Source organism: Mus pahari, chromosome 8 (assembly GCF_900095145.1).
Source record: "Mus pahari chromosome 8, PAHARI_EIJ_v1.1, whole genome shotgun sequence".
Lineage (NCBI taxonomy): Eukaryota > Metazoa > Chordata > Mammalia > Rodentia > Muridae > Mus > Mus pahari.
This window is the reverse complement of record NC_034597.1, coordinates 41,729,713-41,742,777: the sequence shown is the minus strand read 5'-3', so window position 1 is coordinate 41,742,777 and position 13,065 is coordinate 41,729,713. Positions and strand designations below refer to the sequence as shown.

At 43.7% G+C, this 13,065-nt stretch overlaps 2 protein-coding genes across 2 annotated transcripts in view; both read right to left on the bottom strand.

Moving 5' to 3' along the window:
• Positions 1 to 5,234: 5,234 nt before the first annotated feature.
• The window catches only part of Rnase4 (ribonuclease A family member 4), a 15,072-nt gene continuing 7,241 nt past the window's right edge, over positions 5,235 to 13,065 (bottom strand). Inside the window, exon 2 of the mRNA XM_021203621.2 lies at positions 5,235 to 6,594. Within this exon, the coding sequence (XP_021059280.1) occupies positions 6,134 to 6,580 (447 nt within the window). The 5' untranslated portion in view covers positions 6,581 to 6,594 and the 3' untranslated portion in view covers positions 5,235 to 6,133. The remainder of the gene's footprint in view (positions 6,595 to 13,065) is intronic.
• Positions 10,230 to 11,854, bottom strand: Ang (angiogenin). Its single transcript, XM_021203622.2, has one exon. The coding sequence runs from the start codon at positions 10,830 to 10,832 to the stop codon at positions 10,431 to 10,433; it is 402 nt and encodes a 133-aa protein (XP_021059281.1). The 5' UTR covers positions 10,833 to 11,854; the 3' UTR covers positions 10,230 to 10,430.

Sequence of the window (13,065 nt, the reverse complement as noted above, 5' to 3'; positions counted from 1 at the left end):
CATTGCTCTGGGCTGGGAAAGGCATTACCACTCCCTGAGTCTGAGGCATTAGGTTCCTTGACATGGTTGTACTCAAGTCAACAATACACATCCACGCAAGCTTTCATCTAGTCCTCACACGTGTATATGGTACTTATATAGCATGAAAAAAAAAAAAAAAAAAAAAAAGTAAGAAGTGCAAGACAGGGGACTAGAGAGATGGCACTGTGGATAAGTGTGCTTGTTGATCTTGTAGAGCAGTGATTTCTCATTCTTCCCCATGCTGTGACCCTTTAATACAGTTCCTCATGTTGTGATGACCCCCCCAACCATAAAATTATTTTTGTTGCTACTTCATAACTGTAATTTTGCTACTATTGTGAATCATAATGTATAAAAGAAAAAGTATTGGCTCAGGATCCCCAAGATTGAGTTCTCAGACCAAGCACAAGGAATAATTATTTGCCTCAGAGGGACAGACAGAAGGGATGAGGGATAAACACAGAAGGTGGAGGAAGAAGGGGAAGGGAGCAAAGGAGAGGAGAGGAAAAGGGTAAGGGAGGGGTAAGGGGTATTTTCCTCAGGGACAAAGGACTGCCTCTGGACAGAGAGGAGACAGATGTGGTCCATAGGGAAATGGGAGTTTATAAAGGTACCAGGGTATAAACACCCTGTGTTAGGATAAGGTGTTTAATTTTAATTCGGCATGTAAATTAGGTGAGCCAAAGGGGGCTTTTCATTGCCCGACTTCAATACTTTGATAGCTGGACCTTGATAGTCAGTCTTAGGAATAAGAAGTGGCCAAATAAGGAAATAGACCTTATGGTACCAAAGTTCAGCTCCAGTGGGTCCCAAAATGCAGATTTGGAAAGAGGAGACTGACACCGTCTGAGGAAATCAGGAAAGCTTCTGCATTTATTGGGGAGGGGTAAGCAGCATGTTTTATACTCTGAAGTGGAAATTTCTGATTTCTTTGGAAACTCAGTTATGTCATGTGATATCTTGTTTGTCACCTGGGGCAGACAGGTGAAAGGATGCTTTGCTGAAGCAGACACAGGTCAGGTGATGTTTAGAAAGAATATAAATATGACCCCACAAAGGGTAGAAGGAAGTTCTTGTATTGGTCGCCTTACATTTCCTTGCTGATCTTCACTTGCTGTGCCTTCATAGACAGAAACTCACTAAAGAACTTCTCATGATATTTTGCCACCTCCATGGACTCAGACTGATTGGTGGAGCCTCGAGGTTTCTTCTGGCTTGAACTGCTATTGCTGATTTATGTTGGTGTTTTACTAGAGGACAGGACTGTTGACAATGAATACTAGAATAGCCCCTAAAGAACTATTTCTAAACAGGTCTGCAACCCCCATTTCCTATTAATCTTTCTTTTCCACAACCTCTGGTGGGTGGTGGGCTAGAGGGAAGGTTGAAGCATTTAAGTGCCCTTATTAAAGTAGGTTTTTAAAAATGCTCTATATTTGCATAGTAGCTTAATCACAGGTAATGTTGAAAGCTGACTTAATGATTTCAAGAAATGTATGATCTTTTCATAGATTGTTTTTTAGCCCATTTTAACCCTATTCTTCAACATCCAAAATGAAAGAGCTCATCAACTTTATTACAGTATTTTTCTTTAAAGCAAAATCAATAAGTTCAGCAAGAACCTAAGTCCCTATTGTTCTTTAAAGTTCAGCAACCACACCAAGGGCCCTTTATACTTCCTCCTGCACATTCTCAGCCTTTGAGGCCAGGAGGTACCAGACATTGAGCCCTGAGAAACAAACCCAGAAGAACAATTTTCATCCTCCTAGGGGTACTACATGCCATATCATTCTAATTCCTTCCATGTACATTCCTGTATATGGCAGAGGGGATTGTAGTGGCTATTCCTGGTTGTCAACTTGACTATATTTGAAATGAACTACAATCCAGAATTGGAAGGCTCACCAGTGAACCTAATCTGGAGACTGGGAGACAGAAGTTTCTGATCTGGATCTTGGTATGGAGATCTTGAGGCATAGTGGCTATGGATTCCAGAAGATCAAGACAGGGACATCTCTGAGTTCAAGGTCATCTGGGATTAAAGGTGTGGTGGCACACACCTTTAATCTGGGCTACACCTTCTGCTGGGGACCATATAAGGATATTGGAAGAAGGGAGTCTGGTTCTTGCTCTTCTGCCTGCTTGCCGTGTGGGACTAAGCAACTGCTAGACCCTTGGACTTCCATTCACAGCTACTACTGAACCATTGTTGGGAATTGGACTGCAGACTATAAGTCATCAATAAATTCCTTTACTCTATAGAGACTATCTGTAAGTTCTGTGACTCTAGAGAACCCTGACTAATAGAAGGATCAAGCCAGTCTAGCTTAACAGAATCTGCTTCTGCTGGGGCGTACCATTCATCCTGTAAGTCATGTGCCCAGGAAGTCAACTGAGGGCACTACACTATAGTTATCAACTGAACTCCTGCTCTCAACCACCAAGGCCTCAGACTATGAGTCTGGGAACACTGTTTCTCTAGGTTGTGTGTTTTCATCCTTGGGACCAGGTGTAAGTGCCTAAGAGTTTCTGGAACCATCAACCTTTAGCTTCTGTGTTTGTTTAGAGGCCACCACTGTATACATTCACATCCTCTACAAAGCTCATACAGAGTTTCCCAAAGGAAAAAGGCATACGGGGAACTCTCACAGCACACAGTGAAAACCATCAAAGATGAAAATCAAAGGAGGCTGGAGGGTTGTGATCTGTGATGTCAATATGCTAGACCCTCTGTCAAGCAGCTGAGGTTGCCACGCACTCTATATCAATAGCAGCTAGCTTTAGGAATGTAATCGAATGGGTCTGATCCTCTAGAGAACACTGACTGATACAAACACAGCAGAGGAAGTTAGGGAAAACGGGAATTTTAAAACAAAATAAATATAGATGAACAGCTTCAGAAAAGTTCATAGCTCTGTATGGTGGTGCATACCTTTCATCCCAGTACTCAGGAGGCAGTGGCAGATGGATATCTGTATGCAGCCTGGTCTACATAGTGAGTTGCAGGGCACCCAGGGATATATACTGTGACCCTGTCTTTAAAAGATCGAACAAAAGCTCATTACCCTCAGGAGCACATGGGAAACGTTGGCATCAGTTCATTGCTGGAGACAGCCATTGCCACGTAATGGTCCCAGTTTATCTGGAATATTGTAAAGTTTCTGGACACAGACCTACTACAAGATGACAAGCAAGATTTGAAGAAAACTCAGAAATGCGTGGTGAAGCTGAGCCTGGTAGCAAAGCCTGTGGTTACAGCTATGTGGGAGACAGTGCAAAACCAAAGCCTGCCTGGACTACAGATGGAGGCATGCACATGCAAGCTTCTTTATGCACACCTTTGTCTCAGCTTACAGGTTTCTGACATAGAGAGTCCATTTTGTATTGTGAGCTCTTCCACTTCCACTGGCAGAGACGATACATAGGGTAAGGTCTAGGGCATGTTCCATTCCATGGAGTGTCCAGGTCCCTTTGGGCACTTCATTCGTGCAGTATCTTCACATACTCTTAGATGCTCTTGTCTAAGAGATGTATAGAGCTGAATTCCCAGTCGCTCTACCCTAATTCCTTAAGTCTGGTAAGATGGGCAGAAAGTTTCAACTCTTCAAACACCTGGTGTTTTTAGTGACTTGCTTTTCTTGAGACTTCTAAGAGTCATTAGCGTAAATGCAGGTGTGATCAAAGGTGCTGTGAGCAACAATATTGTCCTGTCACTCAGGAAATGTCAAGCAGGAGCTGAGCGTCAGAACTAAGGCACTTGCACACGTCCAACTCCTGAAGACGCCCAGGAAAGAACTCTCCTCCCATCTTCTTTCCTTACTCTAAACGTATTTATACAGATGTGTTGTTGGGAGGAGCATTTTCTCTTGGACCCACTGACATTCCATGCTTCAAGTATTGTTTGTTTATTTCCATAATTGTCGCGGAGTACTCACTTCCTGGCTGTACTCTGTGGAACCCTTTGCTCAAGTCAGGTAAGGGGAAATTCAGATCAAGTCTCATTCCCTGTTTGCTATTATTCAAAGATCAGTTTAATCTCTCACACATACCCTTCTTTTAGCCGCCAGCATCTTTAAAATGTTCTATTAAATGTCCAGAGTGGGAAGGAATGGGTGTTATCAAACCAGGCTCAAGGCTTTACTTTTGTGGTCCCAAGAAGTGAGGTCTGGCCACTGAAACATCAAACCAAATAGAAAAGGTAACAGTGGAATGAAGAGTGTAGCTTTAACCAGTGTGGAGGTGTGCTGGTAAGGCTAGGAACCTGGCATCTTTAACCATTTCCAAGGAACTAGCAAAAGCAGTAAGAACATAGAGGGGACGGGGCCAAGCAGTGCTAAGCAGTTTCTGTCTGACTACGGTCTGGTTAACTATTATCTCAGGTTGGACAGAGTCATTGTCTGGGCCAGTGAGATGCCTCAATGGATAAAAATGCTTGCCCTAACAAACCTGACAGTCTGAGTTTAATTCCTGGAATTCATGGTGAAGAGATTACCTTTGACTTCTTCCTGAGCACACATCTGTACACATGCATGTATACACACACACACACACACACACACACACACACACACACACACACACACGATCCTAAAGGGGAAAAGCCATTACTCTGTTTATCCATTAGGCCTGTTGATCTTGGATTCCACTTGACCACAGAAGGCTCAGAAAGGAAAAAATCCCATGCATCCAAAAATATTAGCCTACTGTCCATCATCCATTGGGTACATGCAGTCACAAACATCAATAATGCCAAATAATGCAGCACACTCAATTTGTTGCATGAAGAATTGGTGCTTTTGGGCTGGTGAGATGGCTCAGCAGGTAAGAGCACCCGACTGCTCTTCCGAAGGTCCTGAGTTCAAATCCCAGCGACCACATGGTGGCTCACAACCATCTGTAATGTGATCTGGTGCCTTCTTCTGGAGTGTCTGAAGACAGCTACAGTGTACTTACATATAATAAATAAATAAATCTTTAAAAAAAAAAAAAAAAGAATTGGTGCTTTTTAGCAAAGGCCACTTCTGAGTTCTTATTTCAGGTCTTGTGTATGAGAGGGATCACTTTCAGTGGAGTAAAGGAGACAAAGTCAGATGTCACATGATGGATCTAATGGCCATCTGTATTTGACCCGAATGTGTAGGGACACTAAGGGACATGAGAATTCACAGACTAGAGAGGAATTGAAAAAGAGCAGGAGAACACAAATCCTGACACAGTTGACTCAACATACAGCTCTTTATTGTAATAAAATATTGAAAATCTTTCAGAGGAGAAGGCCCAACGAATCTTAGTGATTTATTACATTTTTCATGTATTTAAAAAAAAAAATCGTAGAAGCCACAAACTAAAATAATGCCAAGTAACTCTCATTTTGCCAATATGTTATTTCCAAAATCTTTATTTTAATTTTATATGCATTGGTGTTCTGCCTACATGTATGTCTGCATGAAGGTGTCAAATCACTTAGAACTGGGTTACAGACGGTTGTGAGCTGCCGTGTGGGCACTGGAAATTGAACCTGGGTCCTCTAGAAGAACAGCCAATGCTCTTAACCACAGAGGCATCTCTCCAGCCCCTATTTCCAAACTCTTAGTGGCTTCCCTAACGATGACATTTTGGGATAACAGAAAGTATATATAACAAAGTGGGTAACCCCTTTTGTGAATAGCCCATTCAGTTGGGTTTTTGTCTGAGAGCTTCCACTGGTTTGTGTGTGTGTGTGTGTGTGTGTGTGTGTGTGTGTGTGTGTGTGGTCGTCAAATCCTTTAACTCAAAGCTTCTAAATACAGTGGCAGAATTGGTATCAAGGGGTGTTAGAGGATTGGAATGAGACAACTCGGACAGGAAAAGCTCTCTATAACAGTTGAGATACTATCTGAATACACGTAATGCATAAGATCCAGGGGATAGAAGCTGGGAGAACCGAGCCATCAGTGCCGTGAGCAGAGGCTTCCTTCTTCCCTCGGACGGGATGCACTTAACACTATGGGTTATATTGGATATATGTGAGTATAAGGCACAAGCAGAGGAAACAAAGCCTGGGGCCATCACTCGTTGCTGGTCTCACTGACTCAGAGGTCAACTATCAGCTGTAACAGCTGCAGGACAGCGTCTATCTGTCAAAGTGCACTGGGACCTCTGGGTTACCCTCACAGGCAATGACAACTCGCCTAGTGCTGGTTCTTGCCCTGTATCTACAGTTGGGGGCCTTCGAGTTCCCTGTCTCTCTGCAGTCCGTGACCTTCACTACACCTTCGTGACAGTTCATCTGGCCGTTCTTGCAGGGGATATTGGCGGTACTGCAGATGCCACGAATGTTCCAGATGTCCTCGTGGATGAAGGTGTTGAAGCGTTTGCACTGGACAGAAGTCATCTTCCGTCTCTGCATCATCACGTTGCAGTAGTTGTCATTGCCACCTGTCGCCTGAGGGTCCACATGCTGTCGAAGGAACCGTTGGTACATTCGATCCTGGCCATAGGAGGGCTGTACAAGCCCTAACCCCAGCAGGGTCAGCACCAAGAACAGAAGCAAGGACTGAGTCCTCTGTAGATCCATCATTACCTAGAAAGTGCCTGAGGAGAAAACAAGAACAGGAGAAAAGATGGTAAACACTGGGCTCTGGGGAGGTACTGAGAAAAGCACAGTAAACTCTACTTAGAACCCACTCTTCCCGCTCCTTCTGCTTGAGATCTCCCCCTTCTTCTCGCTCTTCCCTTTTGTACCCCTTTCTCTGAGAGTGGCTAGTTTGTCAACATGGCCTTCCTTGAAAGCAAACACTGTTCTCTTTACTAAGTGACAGGCGGTACAGTTAACAGAGCAAGTCAGAACAGACATGACTGGGTGGTCAGTTGCCCAGGCCTGCCTGACTAGAGTATAAAACAAGGAAAGATAAATCTAAATAAAACTGGAGTTTGGGTTTTGTAAGAGAATTAGCTAGTATGATCTTTAGGGAGTGTTTGGTGGTCTGGAAACTTCAGTTCCCAAAAGTGTAGGTAGACTCCGGTCAAAGCAAGCTTATATATTAAGTTGAAAGCTCTACATCCAGGAAATGAAGAAAGGAAATAAGGCAGAACAAACTTCTGTCTTGTTCCCCTCCCCTCCCCTCCCCTCCCCTTCCCTCCTCTCCCCTCCCCTTCCCTCTCCTCTCTTCTTCTTTCCTCTTCTCTCCTCTCCTCTCCTCAACTTTTCTCTCTCCTCTCCTCTCCTCTCCTCTCCTCTCCTCTCCTCCCTCTCTTCTCTCCTCTCCTTTTCTCTCCCCTCCCCTCCCCTCCTCTCCTCTCTTGTGCTAGTGGACTAAATCACATCTGGGGAAACTCTACTCCTCTCTTAAAAACTAACACCGTTTCGGCCCAAGGCTCAGTGATCATTTGGAGAGATGGGGTGGAAAGATTGTAAAGCAGGGAATGACAACAGTGAGACTGTTTTCTGGGCACAACCGGGCATGTGCACATACACACTCACAGCTGTTGAGACAGCATGCACAAGACTACGAAAACTCGAGCCGGCCAAGATCCCAGCCTAGAGGAGAGAGGTAGCCACGAAGTATCACTGCTGAGAATCTATTGGTAGAGGTAGTAGCTTAGAGAGGAAAAGTCAGCTTTCTTTTAGGGTGTGTGACTTCCATGCTCCAGAAGGCAACCCCACACCCAAGAGTATTGGGGCAGAAGAAACTGGACACAATGAGTTTTAAAAAATAAAAAGGGAGGTCGTGAAGGTGAATGGGCGGGATAGTGGGGGACAGATCTGGGAAGAATAGAGAGAGGAAAGTGAAGATGATCAAAATATACTGTATGAAATTCTTAAAGAATTAATAAGTATATTGTTTTAACAAACAAGACAGGATAATAATGGCATGACCAATTTACTTTCCTGCAGGAATGTCTTACAGAATGACTAGGAGATGCTGACATCTGGTGGCCAGTCCTCAGATTGACTTGCAGGTTGATTGACAAGAGCAAATAAACATCATTCCTGATACAAGAGAAGAGGGTACCCCAAAATAATGGAGATAGTTTTGTTTTTTTTAAGAGTCAAGCCAATCTATCATTGAAGGCACAGTCCAAGAGCAGTCTCCTTTTGAGATGGTTTGATGTATACAGAATCCACTGTGCTTGCCTTCAAAGATGTGGCTCCAGGTCACACATGCCACTGAAATGGCTTAGGGCTTACTCTATTGCACTTCAATCCCATACTTTGATAAGTGATAATTGCCAGTATCAAAAGAAAGCACTACTTCAGCTTCTCGAATGGTCTATTCCTGAGACGCAAGGCCTTATCTGAAATTTAATGTTTCACTCTAAACAGCTTCCTGTTATGACAGAGTAAAAAGACTTGGGACAAAAAAAAAATACCAAGACTGAATTCAAACTGCTGCCCCATCCACTCATGTGATTGAGTGATTGATTGATTGACTGATGATTGATTGATGACTGATTTGTAGGAGTAGGTTGTCTCCTTCTACCATGTGAGTCCCCAGATAAAACTTGGGTCACTGGTCTTGGTGGCAGGCATCTTAGGGAAATTTTCTAATGAGGGGCATTTGAAAAACCTCTACCTGTTTTATGAAGTAAAATGGTTCTTGCTGTGCTGAGCACGGACCCCCAGCCCACGTCTCAAGTCCTTCCTAAATACTCAGGAAGGCTGGGCTCACTCAGGTACTGGCTATGGCTTGAGCACAGGGAAAGCAGGGCTTTGGTGGTTTTGCACCTAGCAATTGTTTTCTAAATAAAAACCTAGGCATGTGTTCATAAACCTTTGCTAACAGGGCATTACCTACTGAACCTGTGCATCTGACAGCATCCAGCAAGCTAGGTTTATACAGAGCTTTTATACTTGAAACAAATCTGGTTGAAGAATGGAAAAAAAAATAATCTTTCTATAACTTCCTTAAAACCCCACAGCTGCCAAACATCACTCAATAAACTAAAAGGTTAATGAGAGAATAACGTAAAATAGACAAGTTTTAAATCTTTAAATAAAATAGCTATGACAAATAAATGCCTTGTGAGTATCCCATGAGAACTAATCCTTGTGTAAGACCAGAGAGAGACACTCAATGGATAAAAAGGGAAATTTGAGGGACTCTGAGAGGGGGAAGGAACCCATTACTTGGCAATCTGGCAAGCAAATATTTCATCATACTGAACAACTGCTTAAGGCCTTCACCCCTTGCCAGTAATAAGCTTGCACTTTTCAACAATGAAGAAGAAACTTTCTTTTCAAAAAGATGTGTACTAAACCCCTTATGCAACCCTGGTGGTCCTTGATTCTACCTGTGCAAATGATAATTTCATCCAAGACACTCCCCGAGCCACCCTATGATCCTACCTATCAAAAGATAAAAAGGGGTCGTGAGGTGGCTCAGCACTAGGAACACTTGCTGTTCTTGCAGAGGACCCAGGTTTGGACCCTATCATTCACCATGACCATCTGTAACTCCAGTTCAGGGGACCCAACACCTCTTCTGACCTCCCTGGGCACCAGACACACATGTGATACCCATACATACATGCAGACAAAACACATACAGTAAAACAAAATGTACATAAAATAATATTTTAAACAGAAAGAAAGAAAAAAGGTGGGATGTCCTTTTGACCATTTATGGTGTGGCTTGAGAGGCATTGTATATATGACCAATATTAAGGTAATTATATACTACTCTCTGTTGGGGAGGCCATGCCCACACTTGGGTATGCCTCGCCTCCTAACTGCCTCTCTCACAACCTTTCTGTTGACAGCCCATGTCAGAATTATCACTGATAAAAGTCTCCAACTCTGCTTAATGAAGGCTGGTCTCAATTTTTTTTTCTGTGTTAAACTATGAATCAGGTTTAGCCAGAGTTGAGATCCTTAAAAACATTAAGGGGATGCATTAGGTTGCTGAGGATGACAGCAGCAGTACAGGAGGAGAAGGCAGGGGATATCCTTGGTGTGCTGGCTCTTGATNCTAAACTCCTTTCCAAAGGGCTCCTTTAGTGACCTAGTACTTAATAGACAACCTGGCTCTTTTGAAAATTCTCTGTCCTGTCTGTAAAGCAATTTAGCATCCTCAGCACCATAGACAGATGAACTCTGCCTTCCCACTGACAGCAGGTAAGGAAGAATATCTCTCTGTGTTCCAGGCCCTTCCCCCTGGGGGACTGTGAGGAGAGAAAACAGGAAAAGCTAAATTTACTGGGAACTAGTGATCTTCCAGAGTGACTTATAATGGCTTTTGAGACATCTTTATTTCTGTGCAATGCAAATCAGGAGACGTATGTTTCAGATTTTTCATTTTCTGGCCACTGACAGTGAACGCTGAACCAGTGATCATGACTGTGAGGGGAGATAAAAAGAAAACAGAGCCAGGCCTGTTACAGGGGCCTGCTGTCTACGGACTGATAAAAGACTCATCAAAGTGGACAGGCTAGCCATCCTGACAGCCAATAACAACATGTCTGAACCCTGCAGAGGCTCGGTACTGGCATGGAGGCCGGGGAGACCCTCCTGTGTGCTTGCAAGTGGTGACCTGGAAGGGAGATTTGCTCATTCTTGAGTTCTCTCTGTAAGGGCTTCCATTCGCTCCACAGATGGCCTTGATGTTGCTCTTGTTGTCATGGATAAAGGTGTTGACATCTTTGCAAGGTGAGGTTAGGCTTCTTCTCTTCATCATACATTCGCAGTATCTGTCGTCCCTGCCCTTTGGCTTGGCATCATGGTGCTGAGTCAGGAATTTTGTGTATCTGGAGTCATCCTGAGCCAGAGTTGGAGGGATCATAACCAGACCCAGCATGAAGACCAAGAACAAAGGACCCAGGCTCATGGTCATCTCTTCCAACAGTGATTTCTGCCAAGGGCAAAATACCAGGAGTGGTCGGCTGTAGAACCACTTTCTAACTTAGGCTAAGTGGGTGGGAACTTTCCTCTCTGAAAGAACATGATAAAGCAGTGTCCTCAGCTACCTAATTCCATCTTGGCCTTGGCCTTCCTAACTGACTCCATAGCATAGCCATCTTCCTCTATTCCTTAGGTTCACCATCATCCATAGTCTAACAAAATGTATTTATATTCTTAACTCACCTATTACTTAACTTGATAACAAACATTACCCAAGTCCCTGNTGGGCCCAGAAACTGTGCTAGATCCTAGGGCACAAAGACCTTTAAGATCTACCAAGGGCAGGTGAAGTATGTATCAGTAAGGCCCAGCTACTTAGTGAACAGAGACAGGAGGATGGCTTGAATCCTGGAGTTCCACCCTAGCTTGACAATGGAGAAGACTCTGGGGTTTGGGGGGTTTTTTTGGGGGGGTGATCAAGGAAGAAGAAAGAAAAACATAAAATCACAGAATGTGGCATCCATGGGGAGGCATGGGGGTTCCTGAGGCAAGATGGATGATAACACAGGAGCTGAGAGCCATGAAGATTGACTCATGGGGATCAAGAACACAGGACAGCCCGTGCCCCAAGGCTACTGAGATGGGATTCCTGGCACTCACTCAGTTCCACATCAATGAGGAAGGCTGTAGAGAAGATCACCTTGGGATGAAGGGTGCAGGTCTACTTCTCCCAGAGGGCAGAGTTGCTGTGCAATGCATAGGAAGAATGGAACACGTTGTGTGGTACCTGAAGTGGGTCTAGAAGAGACGCTTACAGAGCAAAACGGGGAACTCAAGCTTCATCTTCAGAGTGGTCTACTTCAGAGGCTCTTTGGATGATCTGAGAGAATATTTTCTAGAGTCTCCTACATTTGTAATACTGCTAGCACAGGCAAATGATCTTACAGAGGGGTAAAACCAAACACAAAACAAAAAACTGAGATCTCTTCATGAAAGCAAGGGACTTAAAATTCCCTGTAAGATCTTTCTGAAGAGAAAAAAGAAGATTCCTACCATCACCTCCCCAGAGTTCTCAGCTTACCCTGCGCCACACACATCCACCACACATGACCATAGGGTCAAAGGTGTATTCTGCTGGAGTTTGACCTTCTTGTGGACTTTTAAATTGTTATTTCTTAGGAAATTTGAAATTTTGAGAACTGGGAGATAATAGGGAGATATCAAGCAATTTCTGATAATATCCTTAGTTCTTTGGAGAAAATATAAAAAGATCATCCCGAGACATAAAAGCCCTCCTCATGGTGGGGCTGCGGAGGTGGCTCAGCAGTTAAAAGTGTATATTACTCTTCAGAAAGCCTGAGTTCTGGTCCCAGCACCCACACTAAGCTGCTCACATCCCCTGGCAACTCAGGCTCCAAGGGATCTCGTGCCTCTGGCCTCTGTGAGCACCAGGAACTCTCTTATATATACCTGCCCACAGACACACATGCACACACTTAAAATAATAAAAATAAAACTTTAAAAAAAGGCGGCTACAGGGAGGAAATGGCCAAATAAGTAAAAAGTCTGACTCCACAACAAGCACTTGAAATCCTGGTGCTGTGAAGGTAGAAACGCAAGGATCCCTACCAGCCAGCTTTGTAATTGGTGAGTTTCAGGTTCCAGAAAACATGCTACATGGCTTCTGAGAAACACATACACACAAACCTGCACCTCCACACAAAACCCCATCATATCAGATAACCATGAGTGCCCCCACATTTAACAGGAAAATCAACTTTTACATTTTGATTTTCTGTTTTGTTTTACTTTGAGACAGGGTATTGCTACATAGCCCAGGCTGGGCCCAAACTCTTGATCTTCCTTAACAACTACCACACCAAGTTTATGTGGTTCTAGGGAGGTGGAGGCAGGAGAATTGGAGGTTCAAGATCATCTTGGGCTCTATAGCCAGTTCAAGGACAGCCTAGGATACAGGAGACATTGTCCGTAAATAAATAAATGCAAAGAATGTTACATCTTTCAGCCAGCCTAAGGACATATTACTTAAAGAGAAAATCAGCCCCAAGTAAGTTTTGTTTTGTTTTGACCCTGCATTTTGTTTTTCAGCTGCATTAAGTTAACCATTGATTTTATTTTGTGTTTCCCACTGGTGTAAGTCTGAACACTTTTACTTTTACCTCGTGTGTGTGTGTGTGTGTGTGTGTGTGTGAGAGAGAGAGAGA

Excerpts from the sequence above, each read along its gene's own strand:
- Ang (XM_021203622.2), bottom strand. The coding sequence starts at position 10,832 with ATGACCATGAGCCTGGGTCCTTTGTTCTTGGTCTTCATGCTGGGTCTG.